Source organism: Manacus vitellinus, unplaced genomic scaffold (genome assembly GCF_001715985.3).
Source record: "Manacus vitellinus isolate BGI_N305 unplaced genomic scaffold, ASM171598v3 scaffold_76_pilon, whole genome shotgun sequence".
NCBI lineage: Eukaryota > Metazoa > Chordata > Aves > Passeriformes > Pipridae > Manacus > Manacus vitellinus.
Window position 1 is genome coordinate 458,917 of NW_021940796.1, and position 17,621 is coordinate 476,537.

At 57.3% G+C, this 17,621-nt stretch overlaps 1 protein-coding gene across 1 annotated transcript; it reads left to right on the top strand.

The window, feature by feature from the left end:
* Nucleotides 1-950: 950 nt before the first annotated feature.
* On the top strand, nucleotides 951-5,579 carry CCDC92B (coiled-coil domain containing 92B). The gene is given in 7 exon segments (XM_025896341.2): nucleotides 951-1,105; nucleotides 3,231-3,278; nucleotides 4,925-5,121; nucleotides 5,124-5,299; nucleotides 5,301-5,445; nucleotides 5,447-5,512; nucleotides 5,514-5,579. Coding segments are annotated over 7 exon segments (828 nt in total). The 5' UTR covers nucleotides 951-975.
* The last annotated feature ends 12,042 nt before the right edge of the window (nucleotides 5,580-17,621 follow it).

Below are 17,621 nucleotides of genomic sequence, written 5' to 3' on the forward strand. Positions count from 1 at the left end.
GAGTCAGATGTGGATGAAGGAGGGAATGGAACCAGCTTCCCAGTGACAGGATGGTGCACACTGTCCCTCAGGCTTGTGGCACAAGCTCCCCACAGAATCATTTAGGTTGGAAAAACTTCTCAGGTCTTCCGAGTCCAGCCACTCACCCAGCACTGCCAGGTTACTTTACTTTGCTGCAGCTTCCCTCCTTCCTGGGCTGGGTGTGGGAGCAAGGACAGATTCCACACACCACTAAATGTTATTTCCCAGGATTAAGGGTTCTTTGGGGGGTTATTTTTATCTCTCTGTGCAGCAGCACAGGTGGGTGGCTCACGCAGCTGCTTTGCCGAAGCCATTGGTGACACGTGGTGCTGGACCCCCAGCCCAGCTCAGACATCAGCAGCTCTTGTCTGCCAGGCAAATTACCAGGGAAGACGTTTCTTCTCCTGGAAGACAACATGACTCCTCTCACCACACGGCGCTGATCGGGTTAGACGGAGCATGTTGTATTTTTCATGTGCTGGATCCTTGCTGCAGTTGCTGCTGCCTAATGTGTGGCATGTCAAGTGAGAGCCAAACTCCTCTCTGGTGCAACTCCCACCTGGGGATGGTGGGGAGCAATCCTGTCCCAGATGCATCCTGCTCCATGATAAAATATTCCCTGGGCCAAATTCAGAACAGAAATGGCTGCTGCAGTGCCAGGGTCCATGCAACAGCATTTTCTGCCCATGCAGTCCCTGAGCAGGCAGGACGGGACCTGGCCGCAGGCACAGGTGATGCGAGGGCTGGGGCCGTTCCCTGGGGTTTGGCTAAGCAGGGCTGCTTCACCCACAGCCACATCCCTGAGGAAAGGGTAGAGGAGAGCAGGCACCACCCTGCACCCACAGGCTCTGGCCCTCACAAGGGCTCTGGGGCTCACAAGCCCTGTGTGCTGCTGCACGCTCCATCACCAGCCGTCTCCACTCCCCACAGGCCTGGACCGTGAATTTGGTTACGATGGAGACGGTGTCCCTGGAGCACCAGATCCAGAGCGTGCAGCGGCACATCGCTTTCCTAAAGAAGGAGCAGATGGAGCTGCTTCATGACCTGCACCTGGAGATCCTCCGCTTGCAGAAGCACTGCTCAGGTGAGCGTTGGGATGGCCACAGTGTGTGGGAGCTGCCTGCTCACAGAGCACCTCGGGCAGGAAAGCTCCTGCTGGCACCCCAGGGTGCTCACACAGGCACTGGGCAGGATGCAGGGAAGGCATCGGGGCTCAGGGCTCTGCCTGGCTGTGGCTGTGGGGTGCACAGCTGCCGGCCCCCTACCCATGGCCCCACTGCAGCAGTGTCACTGTCCCCTCTAGCCATCCCCACAGGAGTGACAGCTGCCCGGCCTCCTGCCACCACTCAAACTCATTCCAGCTTGTGCCACTGCTCTCATCAATAATTCAGCCGTAGTTAATTACGCCTTGTCTTCCAGCCTCTCGTCCTCACGGATTCCTGGGAAACAAAGACATGTCTGCACTGATAAAACTGGCTATTTTCCCCACCCTTTCTGAGCTTTTGCCGTTCTGTTTCATTGTTTTAATGGCTTCATCTATGGCCTCTCCAGACAAGCAAGACAGTGGGGTTTTCCTGCCTAAATCAGGCTGAGGGGTCTGTCCCCAGGGGATGAAATGAGCCCGCTGCACAATTGGTTATGAGTGATCTCCCCTTCCCAGTGTGACCCATGGACAGCCCTGTCTGACTGGAGAGGTCCTGTCCTACAGGTGAGGTGTGTGGTTCTGCAGTGCTTGTTCTGCCAAGAGTGATGGGGCAACCCCTGGGTAGTTTTAAGGTGACTTTGCTGACATTTGAGTGCCATTATCTAGGGGGGCTGTTTGCAGGAGAAGAGTGGAGGCAGTCAGTCAGTTCTTCCTCACTGGGGCCCTGTGGAGCTGTGTCTGCTGCTCTGGCACTGTTGTTTCTGACTTTTTCACTCTTCCCTTGGTCTCTCCAAGGCATCCCTGTGGGAAGGGCTCTCCCTCCCACAGAGCTCGTTCTAACCTGCCCCTGGGGGGTTGTGGGGACAGTACTGGGGCAGGTCCCTACCAGCCCCCATGGCTCCAGCACAGAAGCTTAGACCCCGGGCTGTATATGTGTCATCCCTACACTTGCTCAGCAGGGCGGTGTCTTTGGAAATAGGCAACTGCTTTGGTTTTCATTTGGAATATATCTGAGATTCCAAACTTATTATTTTAGCTTCAGAAAAATAGCACAATGGCCATTGATTCCCACTGGGGCAGTCAGGAGCACTGAATGCTTTCCAGAAACTGCATTATGTTCTCAGGTACTTCTGCCTTCTCACTACAGATTTGTTTTCCAAGACAGACAGGCAGAGCAGCCTGAGCCAAGTGTTCCATTTCAGGAGGATGGCAGTGATGAGGATTAGAGTCAACATGAAAGCAGATTAAAAGAAAAATGTAGGGCAAAGATTAACCATTTGAACTCATTTTCAGGGGGAAAAAAAGCCCTCAAACAGCTGAATGCTGCTGCTGCCCCCCTCCTCCTCTGCTCAGGGCTGTTGGTGGTTGGGTGGGCTGTGATAATTAATTCAAAAGGGATTGTCTGCAAGAGTGTGCAGAGTAAAGTGAACTCCAGAAGGTCCCTGAGCTGCCCTTTGTGAGCTGGTATTGTAGACCAGGACTAAGCAGAAAGCAGGCAGAGAGCAGGCAGCATGTCAGGGCTGAGCTGGCAGGAAGGGGCTGCAGCTGGTGGGATTTGGAAGGGATTGGGAAGCTCCACGTTGCACTGGAGCAGGGCAGCATCCTTCTGCAGGCACACTGTGCTGGGATGAGGCAGTCCCGCTTGCGTCACACGCAGAGGCAGCGATCGGCCTGGAGCAGTAAATTATGAAATGCTTCGGGTGGCAACTTACACTTTGATCTATTTTCAGTCCATTGCTCTGCTCTTTGCCCTGATTTAAAGCACTGAAAATGGTTTAGCAGCTCTCTTAGAAAAAGGAAAGGCATTGCCAGAGGAATGGAGCCTCCTGCTCCGCTGTGGGATAGGACCCAAGGATGCTGCCTTGGCCACCAGGCTGCTTAATAACATAAATTGCCAGAATTGTCTATTTTTAGCTCAGCCTGATGGCCACGCTCCCACATGGGCCGGCAGAGGCAGCGCTGCAGCCTCAGTGATGTCCAGTGCCCTGCGGGGAGCAGAGGAAGGCACAGGGAGTGCAGCATGGGTGGGATGCCCCTCCTCAGTCCTGTTCCATTTCTCTTCCAGAGCTCACCCATGACCTGGAAATGAAAGAGCTGGAGGCTCGCCAGCAAGGTAAGAGCACAGCTTTGGGCACAAGGTAAGGGGGAGCCTGTGTGGGTGTGTGGGCCACCTGAAAAGCCTGGGCCAGAGGGGACCCATTGGGGCTGCCCAGGGAGGGGACATGGACCTTGGCTGAGGGGACAGAGGGGCTGAGGGCAGGGCTGGGAAGGCAGCATGCAGTTCACAGGCTGCTGGTAGCCCAATAAATGCTGGTGTCACCCAGGAACCCCACAGCTGGCAGTGGATGCTCTGTGAGCAGCCTGGTTCCTCTCCCTCCTCCATCCCAGGGACAAAGCTGAAACTCCTCCCTGGTGCTGCCTGGGCACAGTCCCTGGCACTAAGCCCCAGCCTGCACTGCGTCCTCAGCACCAGGGCTGGCTGTGCCAGGGTGGGTGGGGGCTGCTTTCGCTGGGGCTGTTGGGGTCCTTGCCCTTGGCACCCTCACACAGTGCCATGGCTGGCTCCAGTGGGATTCTACTCTCCCAGCCCCTCCTGTGGAGCCAGGGGCCCCTCCCTGCACCAGTGGGCTCCCTGATGGTGAAGGGTCTGGCACCCAGCCCACCAGGTGCCATCAGGGTGTCATCAGCCACAACGCAGCGAGTCCCACCCATGGTCCCTGCCCGTCCTTTAGCCTTTTAGAGCTGACAAAGAGCACGATCATTTTGCCACATTTATGGGGCAGCACCATGATTGCTTTTCTAATGCCATGCATGGAATAATTACTGCCTGCAACTGCCTCCCTGGGACCTCATTATAAAGCATTTTCCCTCTGCAGCAGCACTGAGGAGCTGAGGCTGTAAGGGACTGCCAATTGTATAGTAAAAAGCAGAGTATTGCAGAGGACAGGAGCAGGCCTGGGCAGGCCAGGGAGCGTGGGCGGGTGCCAGCCAGCGCCCTGCCAAGGGCTGGGTGTCGGAGTGGGTGGCTGGGGCTGCTGGGGGCAGGAGCCCAGCCCAGCCCTCCTGCTGCCCGCTGAGCTCAGCCCTTCCACCCCAGGTGGAAATCCCCCTGGCTGCCTGGCCATCCTGTGCCAGGATGGCGTTGCCCAGAGCCCAGTTTTCCCTCCTGGCATATCAGCTCCTTCTCTGCTGAGCACAGCCCAGCTCCTCTGTAATCTTGGATTAACATCTCCATCCTTGTTAACCAGGCTGTGGAGTCCCAGGGCTTGAGGCCAAAGTTGAGCTGATGGTTTCCCTGAACCACTTCCTTTTCTCTCCCAGTCCATGTATTCCCTCATGTCCTCCGCACACACTCAAAGTCACTTTTAGGGTGAAAACCTAGTTACTTAGGGAAATTTTAAAACTCTGGTTTTAAAGGTAAAGGTGGCAGGTTCCACGGCAATGATGTCCTCCACTGAAACTGCCTTTGCTGTCACCCCACATTTGGGTGTTACATGTGGCACTGTGCCAGCGGCACCGTGGCTCAGGGCTGACAGGGTTCCTGCGCCTGTGCTGGCAGCAAGCCCATGCTCGGGCAGCTCATGGGAAGTTTTGGAGCCCCAGCTCCAAGAAGAACCCGCACAGCCTCAATGGCACCGGTGGGACATGCTGGTACCACGGAGTGGTCAGTAGCCACATCCACGTTGGGAGCACCCGGCAGGAGCAGTGCACTGAGCCACTGCTGCCTCTCCTGACCCCTCTCTGTGCTTTGACTCGCAGATGTCCTGGACCGAGAGCTGGAGGAGAAGTGCCGGGCGATGGAGGCCCAGCTGCAGGAGAAGGAGAAGGACAACCTGGAGCTGCGCAAGGAGCTGCAGCACAAGGAGACGCTGGTGGCTGCGCTGCGCTCCAGCCTCCGCAGCAAGGAGCGCCGGTTCCTGGAGGAGCTGAAGCGTCGGAGCCACCGCGTCACCATTCCTCGACACGGAGCTGCAGAAAGCAGACGGAGGCGGCCGCCTACCTCTCCCTGCAGCTGCACGCCACGGCCCAGCGCCTGCCGGGCCCCCGGGCGGGCGGGCGCCCCCCCGAGCAGCCCCCGGCCGAGGGCAGGCCCCGGCGCCGCGGCCACAGAGCGCCCGCCCGGCGCTGCCCGGGACGGCGGCCGGCCCAGGGACCCGGTGCCGGAGGAGCACGATGCCATGCCCGACCCGGCCCTCTTCCTCTACACGTCGCGGGCCCGCGCCCCGCAGCGCCTGTCCCCGGAGCCCCCGAGCCCCCCGGCCAGCCCCCGCGGCCCGGCCGGCAACGCCCGGGGGCAGGAGGCCGCCCCGGCAGCCCCCGCAGGACCCGGCGGCCAGGGCCAGGTCGCGCCAAGGGCGAGCCCGGAAAGAGGCAGGGGGCCGGTGCCCACGGTGCCCCCCGGGCCCAGGAATAGGCCCAGGAATAGGGGACAGCGTGGCCCGACCGGCCGGGAAGGCCTGAGCCTGGCAGCACCGGGGCGGGCGCCGGCCAAGGTTCTTTTCCCCCATCCCCTCGGGGGGTAAGGGGCAGCAGAAAGCGGCCGCCCTGCATGCACCTCCCACCCACAGGACACCGGCGGGACTCCTCTGCCCGAAGGGTCTGAGCCGAGGGTGGCACCGGCAGAGCTGCGGGACAGGGGAGCACCCACCACCTGGGCTGTGGAGGGGACATGGTCCAGCGCCTGTCCAGAGCTTCCAAGGAAAGAAGGAGAGAGAGAAAGAAAAAGAGAAAAAGAGAGAGAGAAGAAAGAAAGAAAAGAAAGAAAGAAAAAGAAAGAAACAAGCAAGCGTTTTTGTAATGAGGAGATCTTCCTGCTTCTGCTGCCCTCAGAGTGGGCACCAGATGTGTTTTCTCTAGCCAGGGGTGCCAGGAGGTGTGTGTGCAGCATCAAGGGGCTGTGCAGCGTGTGGCTTGGCACAGTGGGATGAGCTCAGCCAGGCCTCCAACCCCGGGCATCACCGACACTGGGCTGGCCTGGAGAAGGCCCAGGACATCACCAGGAAGGTTCTCCAGGATGCAGGAAGCTGAACAACAGTCCATCCTGTGGGTGACAGAAGGATCCCCTTCCACAGGGACAGTGCTGCCGTGCCGGCCAGGTCCCATCCCGCACTCTCCTGTGCAGCAGTTTGGCTGTCTCCAAACCATGTCTCCACACGGATTTCCCCCACATTACATTCACACACAGGACTCAGACAAGGTGGCTGCACAAGAACTGGAAGCACCCATCCCACCAGTCCCCCGTGGCTCCTTGCCTGCCACAGCCGGGCTCCATGTGCTGCTGGAGCAGGGCTGTTCCCTGTGCCTTCCACACAGGGCTCTCGGCACCAGCATTTCAGTTCTTAGTCACATCTAACAGCCAGGTCTGGGTTTGCCACCAAGGGCTGAGCAGCCCCCCAGTCCTCCCTCAGCACCTCCCGTCCCTCCCAGCACAGCAGCCATAGGCAGCTGCCTTCACCCTGCTGGGGCAGCCTTGCCCGGTCTCCAACGAAACTGTCAGCTTTACAATCCATTCCATGGGTGTTGTGAAACACCCCTAGGAGGGGAGGGCTCCGGTGGCCAGGCAGGGCAAAGGTCTCGCTGCTCAGGGCCTGTGCTGCTCGGGGCAATCCAAGGGGCAGGTTTCACCCCAGCACGTGGGCTGCCAGCCCTGGCTGGCCCGGCTGTGCTGGGGCAGCGACACCCAGCCAGGACCGACCCCTGCCCGCAGCCAGTGCCCTGCCTGGGTGGTGGGCAGCAGCCTCCCCCGGGACCCTCGCTGCCTCCACGGCTGGCACAGGCAGGAGGGAGCTGCAGGGGGCAATCAGACCCCATTTCACTCCAGTTCGGTTTGAAACCTCTTCAAAGACATCACCATCATAGACTAGTGAGGCTTGGCCTGCCCCCGCTCAGCCACAGTGTGCCCGTACAGTCAGAGCTGTCTATTTTTGTAGTTCAATATTTATATACTCTATTAAAATGCTTTTATGAGATTTGCAGCAGCAGTGCCCAGGCCAGCTCTTTGGTAAAAATGAACCCTGAAGCATGTGAGCTGCACTAGCAGGGCAGAAATTAGCAGCTTTTGTACATTTTCTTTGGCTGTGATGTGAATAGTCAGGCTTTGGAAGGCAAGACCCCTCTTGCTCCCCCAGGGCACCCCTGAGGGCTTGGACCCCGCTCTCCCCAGCTGCTCCCATGGTCCCTAACACATCCCTGGGTTTGGGAAGAAGTGCAGCAAAGCCATGCTGGACCCTCCTTGCAGGACCCAGGCAGCAGTTGCCCTGGCTGAAGGCCGGCCAAGGTGTGCAGCTCCTGGGGCACAAAAGCTCCAGCAGGAAATTTTTGAAGCCCCTGACGTGTCTGGAACTGCTGCCTCAGGAGCACAGAGCCCCCACCAGCTGCCACCAGCCCTCCCAGACTGTCACCCTGCAGGAGGCTGCACAGAAGATGGCCCTGGCAGAGCACTGCATGCCCAGGCTGCCTGCCTGGGGCTGGCGGGGTGCAGGGCAGCAGGGGGGCACTGGTAACACCCCGCTGGGCTATGAGCACTGGCTGCAGTTGCACAAGAGAGAACACCCCAGAGCCTGGCTCCTGGAAAGGCTGTGGGATGCTTCCCACCTGTTTCCCTTTGTACAGTGATCTAAGGCAAGCTCTGCCATGCCCCAGCTCTGGGGTGAGCCGGCTGTGCTGGGGGCCCTGCTGTCACCCACCCACAGGGGCAGTGAGAGGGGTTTGTCAGGCATTGCAGGAGCAGCCCCGGGGCTGCAGCATCATGATTCCAGGGATGCCATTTCCATGAGGTGCCCTTGGCCTCTGGAAATTGCTGTTTCTCTCAGGTTCTGAGAGGTTCTGCTGAGGATTTGTCTCTCTGTTAAGGTGAAAGAGGGCAATGTGTGTCCCTGCGTGCTCAGCTGTTCCTGCAGCTGTGGTGTGCACAGCTGCTTCTCCCGTCCTTCCTAGACAATCCCGATAGACACAATATGATGCATTTTTATTACAAACTCCTTGATGAGATCATGGAGTTCATGACTGACCTGAGCATTGAAAAGGGGAGGGAGAGGTATGATCCTTTTTCTATGTAAATACCTTCCTAACAATCATCATCCATAGTGCCTAGTATGTAAATGAAGCAGCCCTGTCTGAGCTGCAGGATCCTTTCCTCTCCACCACTAATTAGCAGCTTGCTCAAGGAGTTGATCCCATTCCCAGTCCCCCAATGCCTCTTCCTCCTCCCAGTGCTCCCAGTGTGGGTGGGCAGCTGGGCAGGCCTGGAGCCCCAGAGCCCCAGAGCCCACGGCCGGGCAGGCAGAGCCACCTGCAGCAAGGGGAGTGTTTCCCAAGGGGATGGAGAGGGAGCACCCCAGTTCCCCCTTCATGCCAACGTAATGTGCTTGGAAATGAGTTGTCAGGGTGAGGCCTGTGCTTTTCCCTGGGTGCATTTGCCTCAGAGCAGGAAGGATCAGCTCCTGTGTGCTGTACCTGCTTCAGTCACTGCTGCTTTTCTGGGGGAGAGGATAGCTCTAGAGATACTATATATACACTTATATATATATATATACACACACATACAGGCACTTGTTTTGAAGGGAATACACTGTATGATTGTAATAGAAATGATGTTGAGATAAATTATTTTACTCTTTGTATTTATATAAAATGATCAAAGAGATCATGAAAAAAAAAAAAAAGATCAAAAAGATACTCTTCCTATTTTTTGCTGAGAAGGCTGCTGGAGATACTGCAAGCCCAGGAGCTGCCAGAGCACAGGCAGGGCCTGCCCTCCCCTCCTTGTGCCAGGGGCTCTAACAGACCCACCTCTCACTCACATTGTAAGTGAGCCCTTAGCCTGTAAGGTGTAACAGGCATCTGTAGGTGCATTTAGTCTGTGCTCTGGACTCCTTGGGAATCTAAAGGGTGCACACAGCTTTGACCTGCACCACACACCTGAGAGCACAGACCAAGGAGTGCAACCGCCAACACCTACGTGCTCTGTATGGAACAGGCAGTGTTTGATGTTGACTTGTAAAGCTTAATGATTAGACTGGAAATGGAAGCATAGCAATAACGCTCGGTTGTTAAACGTCTTGTGTGTAAACCATCACGTGCTGAGAGCCGTCTACTGACTAACAGCCGGGCTCCTCTCCTCTGCTCCCCCCAAGGCTCATGGATTTGATGTGTTGGGTTTGCTAATCTCTTTTCATTATTATTATTATTATTATTATTATTATTATTATTATTACTATTCCTAATGCTGTCTGAGAAAGTGATGTTGCAAATGCACCTTGCAGCAGGTGCAGGGTGAGTGGTGGGTGGGTGAGATGTGCCTGCCACACTTGCTGCAGCAGAGGCGGTTCTGGTGAGGGGTGTGCACTCCCCTGGACTTATTTCAGCCCTGTACAGATTAGTCAGGAAGTTCTCTCTCTTGACCCTGTTAACTAAAAAGCCATATTTTCTGAATGTGTTTGCTGGGACTAATCTAAGTGCTTCCGGCTGCATCCTTCCCATCCCCGCTAGCCTCCTAACCTTCCCACTGCTGCATGGCTCTGTGCAGAGACTGTCTGCACTGGGGCCAGGCCCCACTGCTTGGGGAAGCTTTGCCCAAGGCAGAGCCCAAGGCTTTCTGTGAACTGCCTTATGGCAAGTGAAGCTGGGTTCAGGGCCCAGCTGATGGGTGCTCTGGAGGGGCTGAGGGGTGGTCTCTCTGGGTGCCCAGGAAAGCTGGTAGTGACACAGCATGAACTGGCTGGAGCCAGTGGTGTGCAGGGAGTGCTCTGCTCTGCACAGTGCATCTCCATGCACAAGTTCCCTAAAACGAGCTCCCAGAAGGCAGAGGAGCAGCAGCACTGCAGCTCTGGCCAGCACTTCCCAAGTTCTCCTCAAGCTCTCCCCACTGGGAAGGTAAATCAGCAGCATGACAAGGGACTTCCATTTACAGGGCTTAGGTGAACCTTTCTGAGTCCTTATGTGCAGCCTTGTGAACTGGCTCCTGCTGCCCCAGTGAAGCCCCATGACCTGCCTTTTTCCTAGAACAGCAGCCCTCATGTCCCAGCAGCCGTGACGAGCCAGTCTCACTGTACTGATGCCGCAGCTGCCTCAGTGCACGCCTGTTCTTGTCACTCTCCTGCACTGTCAGTGCCTGGCTGCCAAGTCCTACAGGGAATGCAACAGGAGGAGAGAGAACTCCCTTATGCCCACAGATTGCCTCATGCTGTGGATAAGATCAGGAGTGCCAGTGTGCCAGGCTGGGTGAGCAGGAGGAGCCTGGGATCGATGAGCACAGCGGCCGCGGAGGAGCTGCCAGACACTGTGGCCTGTAAAAGCACAAAGATCAAAGCGCCGTGTCCCCTTGCTGTCAGAGGAGCCCTTTGCTCCCCAGGGCCCTGTTTCTGCCTCTGTCTCCTCTCCTCCTGCCCTGCAGGGATGCTGCTGTCCCAGCCACATGAAGGGACGGTGCCACTGGACAGAAGCACCTGGAGGGGCACACTCGGTACTGCCACCACATCCAATCCCTTCCTCTCACCCTCCCTCCCCTCGCCCCTTTGGGCAGGAACAGGAGCACGAAGCTGCCAGTGTGTGAGAGGTGCACCCAACCCACACCCAAGTGGTGCCTGGTCCTCCCTGGACAGGGTGTGGTGATGCCTCCTGGCTCTTCCTGATAGATTTCCCTGATCTTGTGACTTCCAAAAAAAGCTCCCCTTTCCCGTCATTACAATTATTGCAGGACTTAGACCATTGGGCCATGGAAATACCCAAAATCTTTGCATGTCTGAAGCAGCAGACTCTTTCTGCAGCCCTGTGGGGACGAGCACTATCTGTATGTTTCAGAGTCACTGTCACCCCAGTCTGTGCAGATGGTCTAACCCTCACAGCGTGGGGACATCACCCCTTCCTGGCCAGAGCTGTGCTGGGACCGTGGGAAGGCCTCTGGCAGAGGAAGGAGGAGGGCAGCACCCATGGTACCTGCTCCCCTGTCCCAGAGCAGCTGCAGTTTCATTGGAGCAAAAATATTGTCCTTGGCTGAGTTTGCAAAGCTCAGTGAGAACAATAAACGCCTGTGCCTCATGCTGGGGAGCGCCGTGGAGGGACAGATGCCAAAGGTTTGACACTGCTCTGCTTTATTTGAATGTTCATTTTGCTACATGTCACCATTATTTGCCAGGATGATGTTCATGTTGACTTTGCTTTTTAACCAAGTGCTTTTCAAAATGTGTTAACATCAGAAACTAGAGTATGGAGCTGTACTTTAGGAATTGTTGTAATATGCCTTTTTCTTAATAAAGAGATTGAAATCTGCAGAGGTTTGTACTGTCCTGCCCCAGCACCCAGGACCTCCAGCCACAAACCACGAGCATCTCTGCCTCCGTCCCAGGCCTGGCTCCTACCTCACCACCTAGAGCCCCTTCAGAGCTCTGGGGAGAACTTAGAGTGGCCCCCCAGTCCTTAGAGGGACCTGCAGGTCAACGGGGGGGATCACTATCAGGGCCTGCAGTGACAGGGCCGGCCCCGAGCTGCGGGCACACGAGCCCGGGACACCCGCGGCTCCCCGGGCCCGGCTGGGCGCGGTGTCACCCCGTGACCCCCGGCGGCCTCCGGGAAGGTCGCAGCAGCCGGTGACCCTTCACCGGGGGGGCCTGCGGGGCGCTCACCTGGCCGGGAGCAGGAGGCGGGGCCGTGGCGGGCTGGTGCGGGGGCTGTGGCCGGCTCTGTCCGAAGCCTGCCGGGGCCGGTGCGGGGTCCCGTGCGGGCGTCGGAGCCGTCGGGGCCGGCCCGGCGCGGCGCGCCCCCTTAAGGCCGCTGCGGCGCGGGGTTGGCCGTGGCGGGCGCTCCGTAGCGGCGGCGGCCGCGCACCACGTGGGCGGGCGGACGGCGCTGTCCTTCGCGGCCCATGGGTCATGCCGAGCGGGCGAGATGCCGCCGGCCGCCGTGCCGCCGCGCAGCGGCGCCGACCAGCAGCAACGCGGCACCCTGCGCCAGCCGCCCCGCGGACACGCAAGCAGCGCCGCCGGGAAGGGCCCCGGGCCGGGGCCTTGCGAGGGAGTCGGGCCGCCCCGCGTGGGCCGGCGGGCCCGTGCCGGCGAAGGCGAACCCACTATTGCCTCTCCGGCGCCGGGCTCCCGGCCCGCCGGAAGGTCGCGGGGGGCGATCGCGCTGGGACCCGGCGCGTTCGCGGCCCCGGAGCCGTCCCCGCCCGGGACACCCCGCGGAGGGCCCGGGCCCCCAGCCCCCGGCCCGGGGGGCTCCGTTTAAGCGGGGAAGGTCCGTGCCGGGCCGCGCCCTCGCCGTGTCTCGGGAGGCTGCCGCGCAGCCCCGCCGCGCTGCTGCCGGCCCGAGGCCGCACGGGGCCGGGCGCGCGGTCGCGAGCCGGCCCGTGGCGCGGCGGGCCGGGGCCGGGCCACCGGGCAGCCCCGGGCGGGCGGTGCCCCCGCCCGACGGGCCCGTACCGGCGGAGCGGGAGCCCCGGGCCCGGCTGAACGGTCACCTTACAAGGGCCCGCTCCACCGCGCGCCGCGGGGGCCCCCGGCCGGGAGCGGCCGCCGTCCCCGGGCCGGGGGCACCGCCGGGCGCTGCGGGCGCGGAGTTCGCTCCGGGCACCGCGTGGGGCTGCCCGCGCACCGACATGGGTGTCCCGGAGGTGGTGGGCAGGAGGGAGCTGGGTCCTCCTGGAAATTCGGGATGCGGGAGCCACTGACACGTTAGGAAATGCTCAGAAGCACTCAGGAGCAAGAATTTTTCTGGGAAGAGGCTTGTTCGAGACGACGGCTGGAAATTGCGGATTTTAACTAGATATTTGCTGGCTGTTCTTGATTTGTATCGGAGCCTGAGTGGCTCAGGCTGGGGACGAGGTGCAGCCCCATGTCCTGACTGTTCTCAGTGCCAGCTGCAGGGCTGGCACAGCCCCTGCTTCCCCCTGCCCTGGGTTTGCTCGGTTTGGTGTGTTATATTTTCAAGAACTTACAGCCCTGAGCACTGATCTCAGGCTTGGCTTTTTTCTCTGATCTCTAAAGTACAAGCAGAATGCATACAAGCATGGCTTGTGGCTGGCCTTCGTCCTGAGGCACATGGATCCCCTGAGTGACCTCCCTGCCACTTCCTTCCCCTACACACCCCCCCAATTTTATGGTATGGAGGTGGATTTCTGAAGTTTGTCACCTAAAGCAAAGTTCACTGGATTTGGTGGTGGAGCAAGTTGGATGCAGTTCAAGAGTGGGGAGCTCAGTGCTGAGAGCCTCCCCCTCTCCCCCACGTGCCAGATTTTGAAGCAGGCATCACGCCTGCAGTGCCAGCAACTGGGTTAAAAAGTTACGTGGTGTAATTCCTGCCTCTTCGGGTGCAATCGATTGCTGAGGGAGGACAGAAGGTGGAAAAATCTTGCACGTGTTTCAGCACTGCACAAGTGCTCAGGTGCCTCTTGGATCTGGGGAGGAGTAGGGGAAGGTCTTGTCAGGGAGTTGGGGCCTGTTTTGGGTTAAATTACCTTTCTTATAAGCTAGTGTGAGGTCACAGACAGTTGCTGTTTGCAGTGTTTCTTGGATTATTTTTGTGCCTATGGTTTTCACTGTCCTTAGAATAAGTCTCTCATGTGCAAGTTTGTCAGTGCTTCTGGCTACCATAAAATGCCTTTCAACCTTGCCTTGCCCAGATGTGTTTTTTTCTAGCTCAGTCCCTCCATCTCTCAGTGTCCCAGCCACCCATGCCTTCACCCACCTCTTCTGTTAGAGCAGCAGAGAATGCAGGTGTTATTCGAAAACTGCTGTGGAAGCAAGTGTTGCTGTGCATTAGCAACAAGGTCAGAAGGCTGATTCTTAATCTTGGGATCTGCTATCGCTGTCTGTCACCCGACCTTGGAGGTTCACTGGTGTTTCAGAAAGGGCTGGATTGCTGGCACTCGGGTTTTTTTAATATGTAGCTCTAACAGACTTCGGGGGGAGAGTCAGAGAAAAGTTGTGCAAGAGAAATCTGATCACCACTACAAGGATAAGAAGAGGAAAGGAGCACAGTAACAGCATCTGTGCAGCGAGGTGAGGGATGGGAACCTGAGGGGATCATGTTCAGGGCAGCTCTGCTGGTGGGATAAGAGCTGAGCTCCTGTGGAAGATTGCTACACTGCTTGAGCAGCCTTGCTTCTGGGTTTCCCAGCTGAAAAGTGGAAATAAGTAGGTCAGGAGCATGCACTGAGATAAATCCACCTGCAGACACAGAACTGCCTCGTGCACAGTAAGACCAGCGCCGTGTTGCAGAGTCCTGTGTTTGCCTTTGTCGTCTGTACATGACTAAACTTGGCAGCACACCCCTCTCCTGGCACAGCTTCCCAGCACCCGCTTTGCTTTCCTGCGTCGTGCTCCGTTGGTTGTGCTGGAAAGTTGTTATTTCTAGAAGCTTTACAGGTCTCAAGTTCATGCATTTTTTTATTTGTGTTTGAGAAGCAAAGCCAGTCCATGGGGCAGTGCTGGGATAGCATGCCAGAGATGAAAACCAACATGTGGCTCCTGCCATGGTGGCACTGGCTGTCACTTTTGGCAGCAGGTCAGATTTCTGCCGTAGTAGCAAGGCTGTCCCAGGGTTAGCCTCTGGTTCTCGCCTCCTGCAAGCACCTGGTTGATGCAGCAGAGCTCACACATTCCCCTTTGCCCGTGGAGCCTTCTGTTGCATTCTACCTCTCTAAGATTATTGAGTCCAGGACATTTTCCTGACAGTTTGGCATAGAGGCACTTACACAGGGGACAAACCTTCCCTCTTTGGGTGGGAAAGTAGATGTGTGCTCACAGAAGTGCAGGCTCTTCTCTCCAGCTGAAGAGATCACTGCTGGCTGGTCCCCAGGGCCGTGTGTGGCCCAGGCGGGCCCGGGGCAGCCACGGGTGGCCAGCACAGGGTGGCCGAGTGGGAGGCTCCAGGCTCATGGCACAGCTGTGCCACAGGGCACAGGAGGGCAGTGGGAGCTGCTGAGGACAACAGCACAGCTGTCAGATCTCCCCTGCAATCCCTACCCAGAGCTCCCTGCCACCCCCTCTGTGGGTCTTGGGGGCTCTTGGCCACATTGAGGTTTATGTGGGACTCTCAGGACTGGCAGAGTTGACCCCTCCAGGCTCGTGCTGCATGTAGTTTTACCCAGAGCTGCTGTGGCTGTGGTGACAGCTGTTGGTGGTGGCATGGGCTGAAGCTGGAGTCCTCCCTGCAACACTGTGGAGCTGTAGCTGTTGCCTCCCAGCACTGCTGCTTTTGTCTGCAGGCCTGATGCTCTGCTGGTCCCGCTGCACACAGAGACCAGCAGGTTCATTCCATGCCTTGGGCTCTTGTTGTCCCAGTAGCTTTCTGAAACTAAGGCATGTGCCAGAGTTAAGCACAGAGACTTGAAGAATTATCGGCTGTTTCTCGGTATCTGTCTGAAACGTGATTCCTTCCTTCAGCTCTCTTGAAATTTGAGAAACATGCTCTCCCTGACACAGTTGATGTTTTTCTTGGTGCTGATCTTTGCACTTTGCCTTAGTCTTTGCTCCTGATTTCTGTGATGTTTGAATTGCACATTGTTGTTGCAGGGTCACCCAAAGAGCCAGTTTCAGGGCTAAGTTTCCAAAGTTTTGGCCAGATGGAAAGTTTACAAATGGGTTTAAATGTAGTTCCCAGATGTGGAGAACCAATTTGAGTTTAATGATGGCAATAGAGCAGCTCTAATGTTTTACTGTGGGCTCTTATTAAAAGAAGTCCTTGTTGCACCAAAGTGCTGGAAGTTCCTGGGAAGCTGTGGTTTCCGCAGGGGAGGCAGATGGAGGCACCTCTGCATGTCTCCTGCCTCCCCTGATGGGATGTCCTGCAGTCACGTTTCCATTAGGGCCATCTCTGGAGCTAATGCCTGTTCATTTAGTCAATTTATTTGGATTCATTAAACTATTTATTTAGTTTAATTACTTATTCAGCTAAAATTTAATTTGCATTTGCTGTACTGACACCAGCCTTCATATGTTAAAGCTGACACATATCATGCTGCTCTTGAGCTTGCTTTGGCTGGAGTCAAAGAAGTGTGGCTCCAGCTTTGTGGGACCTGACCAGGTACTTCTCCAGGGGGGAGATTTTTCTTCCCAAAGGTCTCTCGGTAAGGAAGAAGAGTTGAAGCTATCAGTACATCTTAACTTCTTCAAAAATCATCAGAGAAACATGAGTTAGCAATACCGATGTGATCTGAAAGTTGGTGCTGGCTCACGAGGCTGAGGGGTACCCAGTCCTGGGGCTCCAAGGCCCATCAGCTCCTGCACTGAAGGAGCAGCTGTGGAGGTCCTGAGGGCTCCTTGCTTACTGCTTACAGGAGCTGAAACAAGTTGGATTGGAGAGACTTCTCTTCTGATTCCTCTTCCTTTTAAAAGGACATCAGAAACTGGCTGGGTCTTTTGTGGAGAGCTGCTGGTGTGTTTTTCAGCCCCTTTCTCCTGGCAGGTGGCTGGCTGGCACAGAGGGGCTGCTCCTGCCCTTCCCAGGGCCGCTGTTGCAGAGGGGATTGCCCTGCCTCTGTGTGTGTTGTGTTGGCCTTGAGCAGGGACCACGTGACCTGTGCTCCTGGCTTTGTTCTAGTTCTAGTTTTTGTGCTAGAGGTGTGGCATGGATTTTATTTCTGCTTGGTGCAGTTGTGTCCCTTCCTGTCCGTGTAGCCATGTCCAGTGCTTGTGAAAGCTTTCCCAGGCAGCTCCAAGGTTTAGGCTGCAGCTCTTGCACGTCACATCACGTGTTTGAAAGATCTGGCTCTTTGCATGTGTCGCAGGAAACCTGGACCACTGAAGGGAGCCACGTAGCTGAGCGTGGGGCAGCGTGCCTGCCAGCACAGGATGTGTGCAGAGGGGCTGTGATGCCCGGCAGATGCTGTGGAGGGAGGGTGAGGAGCAGGCGTTTGCAGCGTGGCCTCACTGGCAGTGTGTGGTGGCCACAGCCTCCCCAGGGCACCTGGTGCTTGGAGAAGTCTCCAGCTCCATAATCCCTGCTTCAGTTCCTGTGATTTTCTTAACGTAGCATGGAGAGAGGAGAGGTGTTAGGGGGTTGTGTGTGTGGTTTTGTGGTTTGTTTGTGTTTGATATGGCAGAGCAGGGTGAGAGGAGAGAAAACTTGTCTGGAAACTACTTACTGGTTCACTGCCTGGCTGCTTTGTGCTCGCCTGCTTAGTATGGATGGCTGTGCTGGGCCCGGGTGTGCCATAGTAACTGCCCTCGCCTTGTAATTCAATGCACCTCACTCGCTCAGGTTTGGCAGCCGGGCACAGGCACTCATCCCATGCTGCACTGGTGTGCACTCGAGATCGGGCTATTTATAACCCCTCCGGGCCAGGCTGATCGGGCCGGCATCCCCCTGGGAGTGCCTGGAGAACCTGTCAGAGCCCAGCTGTGCTGCAGCTCGGCGGGGAGAGGAGAGGAACGGAAAGGAGAGGAAAGGAAAGGGGAGCCGCCGCCGCGGGAGCTGCTCCGGGCCTGCTGGTACCGTGGTGTGAGCGCGGCAGGCGGGG